Source organism: Sinocyclocheilus anshuiensis, unplaced genomic scaffold (assembly GCF_001515605.1).
Source record: "Sinocyclocheilus anshuiensis isolate Anshui unplaced genomic scaffold, SAMN03320099.WGS_v1.1 scaffold1154, whole genome shotgun sequence".
Lineage (NCBI taxonomy): Eukaryota > Metazoa > Chordata > Actinopteri > Cypriniformes > Cyprinidae > Sinocyclocheilus > Sinocyclocheilus anshuiensis.
Genome location: NW_015542345.1, coordinates 997,720 through 1,013,704, shown reverse-complemented (window position 1 = coordinate 1,013,704; position 15,985 = coordinate 997,720). Strand labels below are relative to the sequence as shown.

The 15,985-nt window shown below is 33.8% G+C and overlaps 1 protein-coding gene across 4 annotated transcripts in view; it reads right to left on the bottom strand.

The window, feature by feature from the left end:
* Positions 1 to 5,106: 5,106 nt before the first annotated feature.
* map4k3a (mitogen-activated protein kinase kinase kinase kinase 3a) overlaps positions 5,107 to 15,985 on the bottom strand; it is a 78,163-nt gene continuing 67,284 nt past the window's right edge. For 3 of the 4 annotated variants that reach the window (XM_016489819.1, XM_016489821.1, XM_016489820.1), the window contains 16 exons: positions 15,145 to 15,196; positions 14,285 to 14,450; positions 13,547 to 13,644; positions 12,852 to 12,893; positions 12,571 to 12,655; positions 12,350 to 12,429; positions 12,115 to 12,175; positions 11,745 to 11,862; positions 11,597 to 11,655; positions 10,891 to 10,994; positions 8,841 to 9,009; positions 7,481 to 7,549; positions 7,074 to 7,166; positions 6,807 to 6,877; positions 6,210 to 6,265; positions 5,107 to 6,088 (listed from right to left, as the gene is read on the bottom strand). In XM_016489819.1, coding sequence (XP_016345305.1) covers positions 6,001 to 6,088; positions 6,210 to 6,265; positions 6,807 to 6,877; positions 7,074 to 7,166; positions 7,481 to 7,549; positions 8,841 to 9,009; positions 10,891 to 10,994; positions 11,597 to 11,655; positions 11,745 to 11,862; positions 12,115 to 12,175; positions 12,350 to 12,429; positions 12,571 to 12,655; positions 12,852 to 12,893; positions 13,547 to 13,644; positions 14,285 to 14,450; positions 15,145 to 15,196 — 1,411 coding nt within the window. In that variant the 3' untranslated portion in view covers positions 5,107 to 6,000. Of the gene's footprint in view, positions 6,089 to 6,209; positions 6,266 to 6,806; positions 6,878 to 7,073; positions 7,167 to 7,480; positions 7,550 to 8,840; positions 9,010 to 10,890; positions 10,995 to 11,596; positions 11,656 to 11,744; positions 11,863 to 12,114; positions 12,176 to 12,349; positions 12,430 to 12,570; positions 12,656 to 12,851; positions 12,894 to 13,546; positions 13,645 to 14,155; positions 14,451 to 15,144; positions 15,197 to 15,985 lie in introns of all 4 variants that reach the window. The other variant, XM_016489817.1, reaches the window with a different exon arrangement.

The window sequence follows — 15,985 nt, the reverse complement described above, 5'->3', positions numbered from 1 at the left end:
TCAAGTCCAAGTCAAGTCTCGAGTCATTGCTGTCAAAGTCTAAGTCGAGTCTCAAGTCTTCTTTAATCATGTCGAGTCGAGTCGCAAGTCATCAAATTTGGGACTCGAGTCTGAGTCAAGTCTCGAGTCGTGTGACTCGAGTCCACACCCCTGCTTTATAGGTAATATTTTCACGTACACAATTTAGCAAAATCAGACAATATTTTGTCTAATATATACCACAATATTAACTTCTCATTATTGAATTGTTGTAAATAAATATCACGTTTGCAACTGGGCAGTGTTCAAAAAATGCTGGGAAATCACTTCATGTAGCCCTACAAGAGTGATTACTGATAAACTGTCTGACTGTGTTATTTCTGTTATTACTGTGTTATTCCTGTTATTTCTGCTATTACTGGGTTATTCCTGTGTTATTTCTGTGTTAACCCTGTGTTATTAATGTGTTATTTTTGAGTTATTTCTGTTATTACTGTGTGATTTATGTGTTATTACTGTGTTATTTCTGTTATTACTGTGTTATTACTTTGTTATTACTGTGTTATGCCCGCGTAATTGCTGTTATTACTATGTTATTACTGTGTTATTCCTGTGTTATTTCTGTTATTACTGAGTTATTCTTGTGTTATTCCTGTTTTATTCCTGTTTTATTACTGTGTTTAATGTGTTATTCCTGTGTGTATACTGTGTTATTACTGAATTATTCCTGTGTTATTAATGTGTTATTCCTGTGTTATTACTGTTACTACTGAGTTATTCCCGTGTTATTCCTGTGTTATTACTGTGTTATTACTGAATTATTGCTGTTATTCCTGTTTTATTACTGTTATTACTGAGTTAATTCTGTGTTATTCCTGTGTTATTACTTTGTTATTACTGTGTTATTAATGTGTTATTCCTGAGCAATTTCTGTTATTACTATGTCATTCCTGTGTTATTTCTGTGTTATTACTGAATTATTCCTGTGTTATTACTGTTATTACTGAGTTATTCCTGTGTTATTACTGTTATTACTGAGTTAATTCTGTGTTAATTCTGTTATTCCTGTGTTATTACTTTGTTATTACTGTGTTATTAATGTGTTATTCCTGAGTAAGTTCAGTTATTACTATGTTATTACTGTGTTATTACTGAATTATTCCTGTGTTATTACTGTGTTATTCCTGTGTTATTTCTGTTATTCCTGTGTTATTAATGTGTTATTCCTGAGTAAGTTCAGTTATTACTATGTTATTACTGTGTTATTACTGAATTATTCCTGTGTTATTACTGTGTTATTCCTGTGTTATTTCTGTTATTCCTGTGTTATTAATGTGTTATTCCTGAGTAAGTTCAGTTATTACTATGTTATTACTGTGTTATTACTGAATTATTCCTGTGTTATTACTGTGTTATTCCTGTGTTATTTCTGTTATTCCTGTGTTATTAATGTGTTATTCCTGAGTAAGTTCAGTTATTACTATGTTATTACTGTGTTATTACTGAATTATTCCTGTGTTATTACTGTGTTATTCCTGTGTTATTTCTGTTATTCCTGTGTTATTAATGTGTTATTCCTGAGTAAGTTCAGTTATTACTATGTTATTACTGTGTTATTACTGAATTATTCCTGTGTTATTACTGTGTTATTCCTGTGTTATTTCTGTTATTCCTGTGTTATTAATGTGTTATTCCTGAGTAAGTTCAGTTATTACTATGTTATTACTGTGTTATTACTGAATTATTCCTGTGTTATTACTGTGTTATTCCTGTGTTATTTCTGTTATTCCTGTGTTATTAATGTGTTATTCCTGAGTAAGTTCAGTTATTACTATGTTATTACTGTGTTATTACTGAATTATTCCTGTGTTATTACTGTGTTATTCCTGTGTTATTTCTGTTATTCCTGTGTTATTAATGTGTTATTCCTGAGTAAGTTCAGTTATTACTATGTTATTACTGTGTTATTACTGAATTATTCCTGTGTTATTACTGTGTTATTCCTGTGTTATTTCTGTTATTCCTGTGTTATTAATGTGTTATTCCTGAGTAAGTTCAGTTATTACTATGTTATTACTGTGTTATTACTGAATTATTCCTGTGTTATTACTGTGTTATTCCTGTGTTATTTCTGTTATTCCTGTGTTATTAATGTGTTATTCCTGAGTAAGTTCAGTTATTACTATGTTATTACTGTGTTATTACTGAATTATTCCTGTGTTATTACTGTGTTATTCCTGTGTTATTTCTGTTATTCCTGTGTTATTAATGTGTTATTCCTGAGTAAGTTCAGTTATTACTATGTTATTACTGTGTTATTACTGAATTATTCCTGTGTTATTACTGTGTTATTCCTGTGTTATTTCTGTTATTCCTGTGTTATTAATGTGTTATTCCTGAGTAAGTTCAGTTATTACTATGTTATTACTGTGTTATTACTGAATTATTCCTGTGTTATTACTGTGTTATTCCTGTGTTATTTCTGTTATTCCTGTGTTATTAATGTGTTATTCCTGAGTAAGTTCAGTTATTACTATGTTATTACTGTGTTATTACTGAATTATTCCTGTGTTATTACTGTGTTATTCCTGTGTTATTTCTGTTATTCCTGTGTTATTAATGTGTTATTCCTGAGTAAGTTCAGTTATTACTATGTTATTACTGTGTTATTACTGAATTATTCCTGTGTTATTACTGTGTTATTCCTGTGTTATTTCTGTTATTCCTGTGTTATTAATGTGTTATTCCTGAGTAAGTTCAGTTATTACTATGTTATTACTGTGTTATTACTGAATTATTCCTGTGTTATTACTGTGTTATTCCTGTGTTATTTCTGTTATTCCTGTGTTATTAATGTGTTATTCCTGAGTAAGTGTTATTACTGTTATTACTGTGTTATTTCTGTTATTCCTGTATTATAATGTGTTATTCCTGTGTTATTACTGTGTTATTCCTGAGTTATTTCTTTGTTATTACTGTGTTATTTCTGTTATTACTGTGTTATTAATGTCTTATTCCTGTGTTATTAATGTATTATTCCTGTGTTATTCCTGTGTTATTCCTGTGTTATTCCTGAATTATTACTGAATTATTTCTGTGGTATTCCTTTCTTATTACGGTGTTATTACTTTGTTATTCCTGTGTTATTACTGTGTTATTCCTGTTATTACTGTGTTAATCCTGTGTCATTAATGTGCGATTCCTAAGTTATTTCTGTTATTACTGTGTTATTCCTGTGTGATTTCGGTTTTATTACTGTGTTATTCCTGAGTTATTTCTTTTTTATTACTGTGTTATTACTGTGTTATTTCTGTTATTACTGTGTTATTCCTGTGTTTATTACTGTGTTATTACTTAGTTATTCCTGTGTTATAACTGTTATTGCTGTTATTACTGCATTATTACTGTTATTCCTGTGTTATTACTCCGTTATTCTACTTTGTTATTACTTTGTTATTCCTGTTTTATTACTGAATTATTCCTGTGTTATTACTGTGTATTTCCTGTGTTATTTCTGTTATTACGGTTTTATTCCTGCTATTACTGAGTTATTCCTGTGTTATTACTGTGTTAGTAATGTGTGATTTCTGTGTTATTCCTGAGTTTTATTTTATTCCTGTTATTTCTTTGTTATTACTGTCTTATTCCTGTGTTATTTCTGTTATTACTGTGTTATTAATGTGTTATTCCTGTGTTATTAATATTTTATTACTTTGTTATTCCTGTGTTATTTCTGTTATTACTGTGTTATTAATGTGTTATTCCTGTGTTATTAATATTTTATTACTTTGTTATTCCTGAGTTATTTCTGTTATTACTGTGTTATTTCTGTTGTCACGGCGTTATTCCTGTGTTATTTCTGTGTTATTGCTATTAATGTGTTATTACCGAGTTAATCCTGTGTTATTCCTGTGTTATTACTGAACTATTTCTGTGTTATTACTGTGTTATTCATTTGTTATATCTGTGTTATTACTGTGTTATTAAAGTGTTATTCATGCAAAGTATGTTGCAGCTGTTATTTCTATGAAATTATGTTGTCTTTGCTATTCTGTTACTAATAAAATAGTTTTTTTCACTGTTTATCCTATTTTGGCACAATCCCTAAACTGAACTTGAGTAGTTTTACTAAGGGCACCCATCTCACATGAAATTGAACTATGTCAAACATATTCTACCTGCCTTCCTGATATAAATTACTATGAATTTGATATGGTAATTAATACTGAGACACTAATTTGGGCAAAAAGCACTAATGACTTAAGACTTGAATCTTACAGCTGAGGACTTGTAACTCGAGTTGGACTTGCCTGTCTTGACTCGGGACTTGACTTGGGACTTGTCTGTCTTGACTCGGGACTTGACTCGAGACTTGAATGCAAAGACTCGAGACTTACTTCTGACTTGCAAAACAATGACTTGGTCCCACCTCTGCTATAATGTAATCTATAATAGAGAACATTACATATATCAAAGGTATGAAATTATGGACGTAATAAGATTACAATTATAAATAATAACACGCAAGACATCTCAGTATGTAAAACCATGTGATTTTATTTTACAGTATGTACATAGACACAAAATGAAAATTCATTCCATAACGTATTACCTTGTCAATCACGGACAAACAAACTAGAGAAATGAGGGAGTATGTTTTTCTTTTCTTATGATGGAACTTCCTTTACTTTTAACAACAGTTCTGAGCGTGATGTAATGCCAGTCCACGTTGCTGAACGTTTACAGCAATTTACAAATTCCAACATAATCTTCTAAATAGTGTGTACAGCACTCAAATTACAAACAAACACAACTGATGTAGACAGTGATGTCATCCACATAACAAACCTGTGAACTCAAGTCTTGCGCTGATGATGTACGGGGCAACTTTTTGTCAGCAATGTTTCCTGGGCACTTTCCCACTGAGAATGGGTAACAAATTTCTATCTGGATACTTCAGATTGTTCATGGGCCCTGTGTTTCACCTGGTTGCCCGTTGACGGCAACATTGCTCAAAAAGATGCCCCGTGTATCATCAGCCTTGCAGTCTGATTGATTTAAAACCATGTAGGGACATCCAAATAATTTATTGCTTATTAGGGTTATACATGTACACATTTACAAAAAAAAAGTGTGTATATATTTATATATGTTATTATCGGCATGGTTTGAAACATACACTTACATATACAGTACACATCAACATTTTAATAACCTTGTGCAAACTGAGTGAGTGCATACCACAGAGTTAAAAACAATTACAAGGGCCACTGAATTAAAAGTTGCTCAATAAAACACCATTTGGCTTTATGTAAAAAAGATTAGGTTGTACAATAAAATCAAACAAATAAAAACAGCAATGTTAAGAAGGCAAGTCTTGGAAAGACGGGTACTTCAGCTTTATGATTCCTAAACTATTGCATATAACAAAAATGATCTGGCCATAGAGGTCATTTAAAGTAGTACCCAGCATCTCACAGTCCTTTACAGCAGCCAATGCTGCCACAAACCTGTACAACATAAATGTGCTGATATCTACACAACCAATACAAAGAGTACGACTTAACAATACTATGTCTGTGTGTACATGAATTAAATGTGTCTTCAAGCACTTGTGTGGTTAGCGTCAAATGTGAGTAGTGGCCAAAAACAAAAAAACAAAACACACACACAAAAAAAAACAAGTCTTGCTTGGGGAAAAAAAGAGCATGTGTTTATGTGTGTGTTTCAGGTAAAAAATAAATTAAAACTGCTAGAAGCCAAACTAAAACAAGGCCTCTAAAACAGGTAAGGGTGAAAGTGCATACTGTAGTACTGTAGTATATCATGTGGTTACGGCCCGTCTTTTCTCTACTCTGAGATCTTTATATCCATTCAAGTGTTCCTCTGTGCTCTCAGCGGTTCAACAACAGCATATCTGCGGTTCTGAGACGTGGCCATCTCATTGGGCTACATGAAATGAAAGGCTCTTGGAACATTGCATACCGGCATGTAGTGTTTTTGTCCCATGATGCATTGCGGTCAGTAGCTGTTTTCGTGGCCTGCGAGGATGTAGAGATTGCTGTGTGCTGTGGGGTTGTCTGTTGGTTGGCTTTCCAAAACCACCACTCTATAAAGAACGACATAAAAACAAATACAGATGACCTACGTTATAAAATATGGATTGGCACACCAATAATAAAGTGTATGATATTATTTACATAATGACTAATTAGACTGCTTCTTCTCACCTGTCTGAACCTAGCAGCCTGAATATCCTGGAGTTGTCAGAAATCTCCTGTGTAATCTGGGATGTAAAATGTGGACAGAATAATGGGTTTGCACAATATGTATGTCATTTCATGTTTATATGATACCCTAGTTTTTTGTTTTTCTTACACTACTCTCTGAAATATGTGACTCTGATTTGATTATATTTAAAATACTGTATATTTTACAATAACAAAAATACTGTGTTAAATGTTCACTGTTGCAGACTATAGTAAAAAAATTATGATAATGATATGATATATAGAAAGATTATTGTGTATATATTATACATTTATGTATATACATTTGATATTTTAAATTGTATAAAAATACACTGACTATTGTATGTATACATACACAAACACACACACACACACACACACACACACATACACACATATATATATAATACAATTTTAAGTATATATACATATTTATATTTTTAATATAATATATAATTTATATACTTTATATTGCAATATTCATGTAATGTTTGTTTCTGTCAGGGTTTTCTGTGATATTATGGACAGGCTGTCTGTATATTATCTCTCACATATACAGTATACAGCAGGACTTGCCTCATTGGACTTGAAGCTGCGTCCTTGCATGCCATGCCTCCAGAAGGCCAACACACTGTCTTGAAGGCAAACTAAGAGGGATAGATAGATGCAGAGCATGAGAGAGTTATTAAAACAGAGATTTAAATCCATTTTTAAAAATAAATTAAACCTTTTGCCCATACAAAAGAGTTAAATATGACTAAAGGCTAACTGCTAAATTCAGTGGGCTTAGAAAATGGAGATATATGCACTTGAAGCCACCGTTAATGTACCAAGGCCTCATACCTATTGATTCAATCTGGAAGTTAAAAGTCAGTTCTGCTGAGAGTTTCCGACTGGACTTCAACCGACCTTGCAAATTTACAATCTTAATGCACCCTTGAGAGGAAGAAGAAAAACAATTAATATATATCTGTTATATATATATATATGTGTGTGTGTGTGTGTGTGTGTTTGTATATATATATATATATATATATATATATGCATGCATGCATCTGTTATTAATCTATTAATGGCATGTTTGTTACTTACGATCTAAGCAGACTAAAATTGTATCTCTCTCCAGCTGGGTCACATGGATCACGCAGCTCTGTGGGGTATCTGAAATAACAACAATAATTTCTAGAATTTTGCATATCTAAAATGCATGCATCTGTTATTAATCTATTAATGGCATGTTTGTTACTTACGATCTAAGCAGACTAAAATTGTATCTCTCTCCAGCTGGGTCACATGGATCACGCAGCTCTGTGGGGTATCTGAAATAACAACAATAATTTCTAGAATTTTGCATATCTAAAATTCTAAAAAACAACAAAAAAAAAAAAGTGAAAAAAAAAAAAAGCTAAAGCCCCATTTCCACCGCAGGAATTTTACCTAGGAACTAGGGACTTTGGGCCGGTACTCGGTGTGTTTCCACCGCAGGAACCAGGATGTAAATAAAGTTCCGGGTAAAAAATTGCTCCTCAGAAAGTCCCTGATCGTGAGGTAGTACTTTTTCAAAGGTCCGGAACTTTCGGGGGCGGGACTTGGGCGCTAAACATGCTGATTGGTTGAGTTAATGCAGCATTGTATTTCAACCACCATTTATTTGGATAATTTTCAAAATATACTGTTATTGTGTCATGAAATGTAGTTTTAAAAGTATTTCAGGCGAGAATGTAGTTGTTTAAAACTCAACTCTGCGGTTTATTTATAAGGAGCGCCTATTTAAAAATGTGTTTCGCCGATTTCGGAGACATGAGCTCCACGCGATCAGCGGGTGCTCAGTGCTCATGTTTCCCGACGAGAGCAGCCTCAACTCGGCTAGTCCTTCTGACATTTGCCGCTGGCTCTAATGTCTCTGTAGTGGTTAAACATAAGGTATAATTAGTTTTGGGTAAATCTAACAGGTAATCTTTGGTCTTTATTCTATTAATCTATTAATATGTTAAAATTAAAATAAAAAGAGGCAATACTGTTTGATATAATATTTCGTTTCATTGTAATGTAGGCTATATACATTCCCTGAACTACATTTCTGCGGCTATTAATATAAGTTTAAATGAAAACAAAAGGAGGCAGTGGTGTTTGATATTATATTTCGTCTTATTGTAAATACAGTGAGGAAAATTGCATCAGCCAAGGCGAGCTGACTGATGTTATCAAGTACGCTGCTCTTTGCAGAATTACCGGACTTGCGTCGTCCCGTCCGCGGGAGTTCACACTCCCGAGTCGAACTCTCAAAGTCTGAACTACCGAGGATGCAAGTCCAAAATTTGCGTACTTGTTATTGAGAAACGCACGCAGACCTACGTCACCAGACTATTAGCCTAATCTTCACGGTACTTTAGACCGCGATGGAAACGCAGACAGCAACAGGTCTGGGGACAAATTGTTCCAGGTAATTTCGGTGGAAAAGTGGCTTAATTTAAGTGAAAATAAAGAGACATTTTATATAAACAGATTATAAATAAACAATTGCAAAAACAATTTATGAAATCAATATTTGTTAAAACATTTCAAGCTATTACATTAAGAGATAATGGTGTCATGTTTTAAAGTACCCACCAGAATCAAACCAGTTGGAGGTAGAGTTGGGGTTGAGGGTCTCAAACCGCACCACCTGGTTGAGCTCTGTCCCTTTGCTCACAGCTATGCAGATGAGAGGATACCGATGTTCTGGAACCACCAGCATCTCAAATACCTCCAGCGGACACGGCAGGGGGAAGTCTATGCTCTGCAGGGAATGAGTTAGTGCTTAATTTGGAACAGCGTGCGTTTGAAAATGCCAAGTAAAGCAATTTTAATTACAAGTCTTAAGTAGAAGATCAGCCATTTTAGAAGCTTAAAGGAGGCATGAATAGCTAATGTGGCCTACGTGCTACATGCTGTTTCCAAAACCTTGAGTTAAACACATCTCCTATGGCTTTTAGTGTAATGCTAATCCGCATAGCACTCGGTAACAAACCCTATGCCATTGCACCCTCTGGAGGTCACATTTGTCGGCCACATATTTCATTGAGGATGCCTTGTAATAACCATTATGAAAATTGACTGTAATTCATTGTGAGGCTTAAATTACTATGTCTTACCTACTTTCCCACTGAAACGAGGCAGCCTCAATAGCTATGTTTCCATCCACCTACTTTTTGGGATATCGCATAAAAAACGCTGGATGGAAACGCCAAGATGCACATAAATTCTAAAAATGTGCATAAAAAAACGTATGCGCTCAACTAAGTAGGATAAATTTCTTATCTGGTAAGAAAACATGCGCATAAACGATGATGGAAACACCTTGATCTGAATAAATTCCTTATAAATGCGCATCAAAAAAGACGTGACTTTGCGATGGGACAGCATAAAACTGGATCAACCAACATACCAATCTCATTTCACAGCATCTGAAATGCTAGTTTTGTCATTCTAAAATGCTTGAGCAAAGTCTCGTCAAAGTGCTTCATTATAATTAACTCCCAGAACTGCATTCCTAAACAGCAGGCTCCGACAATAAGATAACATGATCGTGTTTCGTCTGCGCGCTCTTAAACTTGCAATTTATTGCATACAAAAAATATTATATACAGTGCCTTCTCCTATACTGCAGCAAATGAACTTTTTCTTCATGATGTTTAGCGCAAGTTAATCAGAAAGTGATGATTTTGTTCTCTTCAACTCATTGGATGGAAACGGTGCACAAATGTTTAATGCGATATTACAATTTTGCGCATAAGTTTAATTCGTAACTTTGGATGGAAACATAGCTAATGACACATGCGGCCCACGAATGCGACCTCCAGAGGGCACAGCCTTCAAAATAAGACACAGCTGTTGTTTTGATGATGGGAACCAGTAGGCCTGGGCGATAAAACGGTATCGATATTTATCGACGGTACACCTTCTACGATAACGATATAACAAATATTCGATATAGCGCACGATATAGGCACGTGCTATGAGTGACGCAGACAGCACACACAAACACGAACACATGCTGAATTGAGTGCTGTGCCTGCCTGTGATGAGGAGATGAATATTAGTTGAATTTAAAATAAACAATTGCATTTGAATGTTAGGAGTGCGTCAGGGAGCAATGCAATCTGCGTGATGGGCGATTCGGCTCTTTGTATTAAGCAATGCATAAATACATTATGCTGTTTTGTTCATAATTGTTTATGCAATTTACAAAATTTTATTTAATTTATATGAGCTAATTTAGACGTAATGCAGGTTTTTTTATAGACGGTTATTTCCTTGCGTTGACAATTTAAATGTGCTGCATTATTTTGCTCATTGCGCCCTCCTGTGGCCTCGGGAGACAAGCCAAAAGTTTCCTTAAAACCTAGTTAATCTGCATATAAAACATTAGAAATTAGATATTTGTTTAATTTTTATTGTGTGTTTGACTGTTAAAACAAAAAATATTTGTTTGTCTCAATAAATTGGGTTAATTTAAAAATACAGTGGTTAAATTAAAAAAGAAAAATTCTATTGCTCTTTGTTTTAAAAAAAGTTATAAAAAAATGTCAATAATTATCGATACCGAACGATATGAGACATTATATCATTGATACATTTTTTAGCTATATCGCCCAGCCCTTAGGAACCAGTGACTTACCTTGACCAACATGAATTTCTGCATGGACTCCACCCACTCAAACAGGACAACACTGGACTGAAAGGCACCGCACAGGTACTTGTGACCAGTATATGGATTCCTCACTGAGAATAAACAAGACAACAGATGGAAACAAAACACAATATAAAACCTTAAATTAAGTCTGTTTGATCATATCATCAAAGTCATCTGAATTAAACAGTTGCTTCAAATGTTTGTGGAAACTGAGATACACTATAATTTAAAAGCTTTGAAAAAAAGGTACTTTCATTCAACAAGGATGCATTAAATTGATGAAAAGAGACAGCAAAGACATTTTTAATGTTATAAAAGATTTCTATTTCAAATAAATGCATTTCTGTGTTTCCACAAAAACATGAAGCAGTTTTTAAATGCTGGATGCATTAACTGTTTTCAGCACAGATAATAACGAATGTTTCTAGAGCTCCAAATCAGCATATTACAATGATTTCTGAATGATGCTTTTAGCTTTACCATCTCAGGAATAAATTACATTTTAAAATATATTTAAATTGAAAACAGGTATTTTAAATTCCCAATATTACTGTATTTTTTATCAAATAAATGCAGCCTTCTTTCAAATATATATTAAAAGATCTCAATTTTTACAAACTTCTGCCAATGTATACAAAGTTCCTGTATATTCAGAAATACAGAAAGGAAGGAAATGACGGGATCTGCTCACCTACACAGCACTTTTGACACCCTTTTGTTTCAGGGATCTTAGTGGACACTGAGAATTTCCTGAAATTCAAATAAAAATGTAAAATGGAGTATTTACATTTTGACTACTGGTCACATCCTTAAGCTCACACAGAGATCTGAACATTTACCTCGGTATTATTTTGTCAGGCAATTTATGTGTTGGTATGGCAACAGGGAGTTTCTGCATTTGTCGAGCATGTTCAAATAGGCCCATCAGACTGTGAGAGTACAGATGACATGCTTTACCTGCCAAAAAACAATTTCATTATTCAAAACAGGGATACAGGACTATGTCAGGTAACGTTTCAACATATATGACATGCTACAATGGTTCACTATTTCAATATTATCACATTACTAGCAGTTCTACTCTGTAAAGCGTGACACAAAAATAAAAATATAACACTAAAAATTGTAGCAATCATAAAAAAAGAAACTCACTCCGACTAATCTGTAATCTGAAAAGCTAAACCTGATTTTTTTTTAAGCATAGCTTACCGGATATTGATAGCAGGCTGTTGCTCATGACATACAGCCAAGTACATCTCCTGGGGAAAAGCTGAGAATGACACAAAAATAGCTTTAGCACAAGACAAAAGCACACCACACTGAGGCAATATAAGGATATACTTCACACAAACTGAGTTTTCCAGACACATTTAAATTTTTTTTGCTACTGTTATGTAGGAAAACTAAACATCTGTTTGAAAATATCTGAAAAGTAACATCACACCTGTTCCATGGACGTCTCGTGCAGCTCATTAAGGTTTAATGTGTAAATACCTTCCTCTGCTCCAAATATCAGATACTGGTCTGAAATGCATGAACGGGGAAGAACAAAACAGACTGAGAGGCGAAATCAGCAAATCATTCTGTAGGCAATATTAATAGATATAATAATGAACCATCATATATTAACATTTCAGATTGGGCAGACTATCTTAACAAGCTCACCTCGTGTGTCTGGGTTGATCCATGAGGTAGCGCAGTGTATTTTTAATGGGCAGCCATTGAAGACTTTTGAGAAACATGCTCCCATCTGGACATGGAAATACAACACATTGGATAACTCAGATGCAGCCAAGTAAATCACTGCTCAAAAAGTTTATACACAAGAAAACAAACAACGCTATCAAAAAGACAACATACATCAATTTAAATAAAAATACAAGTAATTAAGTCCCAGTAGAGTGCCATAGATCTGCACGACTGAGTAAACTATGATGTCCACTTACATGAACCTTTGGAGTTGGTGGGAGACCATTGCTGATGGGTTTCTGTGGGGGAAAAAACAAAAACAAAGAATAAACATAAAATTAAAACAAAATAAGTTTCACTATATAAATTTCACTATTAGATAGATAGTATTAATATATGTAATAATATTAATATTATTATTGCCAAATATAATTATATTGCATTATTAAAAATAAAACAATTGTATGTATTATTGTTTTTATTATTATATCATTTAATCAATATTATGTCAAATTTAAACAATTTATTTTATAAATACTTATACAATACAATAATAACAATAACAATATATTATTAAATAAAATAATAAAATGTACATAAACAATAAAAGTCAAAGATGATTCAATATGATTGTATGTAATAATAAAAATATGCAACAGTAATATATATTTACATATGTATTTATATATATATATACACACACACGTTACACAATAATTATATTATTATTAAATAATAATTAAACAAATTAATAATAACTATTTCTTCAAATATCTGATCACTAAATATATTAATAATGTGCATTAAAAAGTGAAGAGTGATTTAAGAGTATTAAAATATTAAATTATTTAAAAAAAATAATAATTTTGCACTCAGCAAACGTAAATTCTTCCTCCAGGAGCCATGAGTGATACAAGACACAATATTGGAATGCACTAAAACGAAGCCATACTGGCAAATCTTTCTTGTCCTTTGGTATAGGAACAGCAGGGGGCATTGTGGACTGTCTCTCTGTTGAGGGTGAGTGTTCAGATGGGCTAATTCCATTGCCTGTGGGTAAGAAAAGATACAACATACAGTTTAGTTTTCTGTTTATAAGTCTTAACACTGTTTTCACATAGGTATCTAGCAAGAGGTGCACACGAATCACATGTGTAAATAAAATGTTCTTTTTATCTACATTCAGTTAAGAAGTTTAGCATTAGCAGCATTGTTTACTAAGCTGCTGTTGCGATTTGAAGCTACCATACTACAACACAACAAAAACTAGACAAGCGTAATGAACCAAAAATTATGATTGCAACATTAACTGACAGGAGAACAATAATTTGACAAGGAAAAGAATACAAGGGTGGAGTGGGTGACTCATGATGTCTTCAAGTGGGTGTGTGACATTTTCACATGCCAACACTACTGACGTCATTTCTCTTAGAAAGGGCAAGAGGAAAGAATGACATGTAATCTCACTACGGGCTAACTAAAGAAACTAACAATGGGACGGATTGGTGACGGGATTGGTGACTGGGGTTGAACCAAGTTTAAATGGGAGGGCCTGTCTTACTGTCTCCTTCCTCATCACGATCTTCCTCTTCATCAAAGGAGACCTGCAGCCTCTCGTCGAACTGACTACATATCCCAGCATCCCCCTGGGTTTCCCAAGGGCCATGTTCTTCCCGATTGGTCTCATTACCTAAACTGCTGAGCTGGTTTGCAGGCAGTCGAGGAGGTGGAGGTCGAGGCGGTACATTGATGGATGATCGAGCCGGGCTTTCGGGCCCCGGGCAGCGCTTTATAGTGCCCTGGTTACCGTCATGATCACCGGAGGGGCTTTGATGTGGTCCGGGACTGGGCTTTGGCTGGAAATGGCAGAACAAAATTAGCAGCACGCTACCCTGTCAGATCAATACTGTGATTACTAAAAAAAAGTGGATGCAAAAAAAAAACTAGAAGCTGTTCACTGATTTCCGATAAGCTTGTTTCAAGGCAAAAGAAGGACTTGGATGCTCAAAATAAATCTGCTAAATCAAAGCAAAACCTAAACACACACTACGGTTCATAAGTTCAAGGTTGGCAAGATTTTTAAAAATGTTTTTAAAAGAAGTCTCTTATGCTCACCAAGACTGGATTTATTTGAACAAAAATGCAGTAAAAAGTAATATTGTGAAATATTATTACAATTTAAAAGGACTGTTTTCTATTTTAACATTTTAAAATATAATTTATTCCTGGGATGGAAAAGCTGAATTTTCAGATGTCATTACGCTAGTCTTTTAGTGTCACATAATCCTTTAGAAATGATTCTACTATGCTGATATGATGCTCAAGAAACATTTATTATTATTGGTATAAACATTGATAAATATAAAGGTCAAAATTCAGTAAAATTCTTTACTGTCACGTTTAATCAATTTAATGCATCTATGCGGAATAAAAGCAATAAAAAATCTTACTGACTTCAAACCTTTGAAAGCTACTGTATCTTTTCAACACTAAAAAGGTTTATTATAAAACCACATTTTTATATATAATAAAACTTTTTTGTATTCTTACTTTGGGAGGAAGCGGTGGTGGGACCTTAGGCCTCATAGTGGAGCTTTTTGTGCTGAAACAAATCAGAAATCCAGTTAGATGAGTCACAATGCTAATCATGTATGCTAATTATGCTACAACTAACAAAGATAATTTAGGGCATTAACAGGATGTTGATGGACCTTTGTGGTTGTTTCATCAGATACTGGACCAACAGGGGTACAATATAGGACAGTAAACAGACAACAAACAAACATGCAATCAAATGCGCCAGGAATAATTCACTCTATAATGAAAATGCTGTTTTTATTTACTCACCCTCATGGTATTTCAAACCTGTATGCTGTTATTGTTTTCCGTGAAAAACAAAAGGAGATTTTTTTAAAGAATGGAATACAGTGCACAAGTCATACTGACTACTTACATGGTGCTTCATTGTGTTGTTTTGGTAGTCGCTAATAACAGCATTCAGTTTGGAACAGGGGGATGAATAAATAATGACAACATTTTAATTTTTGAGTGATCTATTCCTTTAAATATAGAAGAAAGCTTGTCAGCATCACTAAGAGAGGACGCTATGAGTTTCATGGTAGTAGTTCACTTGCATTTGAACCTGGAAAAATATTGCTAAAGAGGTAGTTGGATGAACCTCAACATTCTAAAACGCCTTCTAGCCATGACATTGCTAAATGAAGGGAAAAAGAGATGGTGTGTCCAGTAAGAAAAGAAAACAGATGATAGAATGATTCCCATTCAAGTAAAAAGGTCATGATACACACTGGCAACATTTTCGGGGGACATTGAAAAACCATATTTGATTCAAAAGAAATATTAATATGTGTCAAATATATACGTATATATA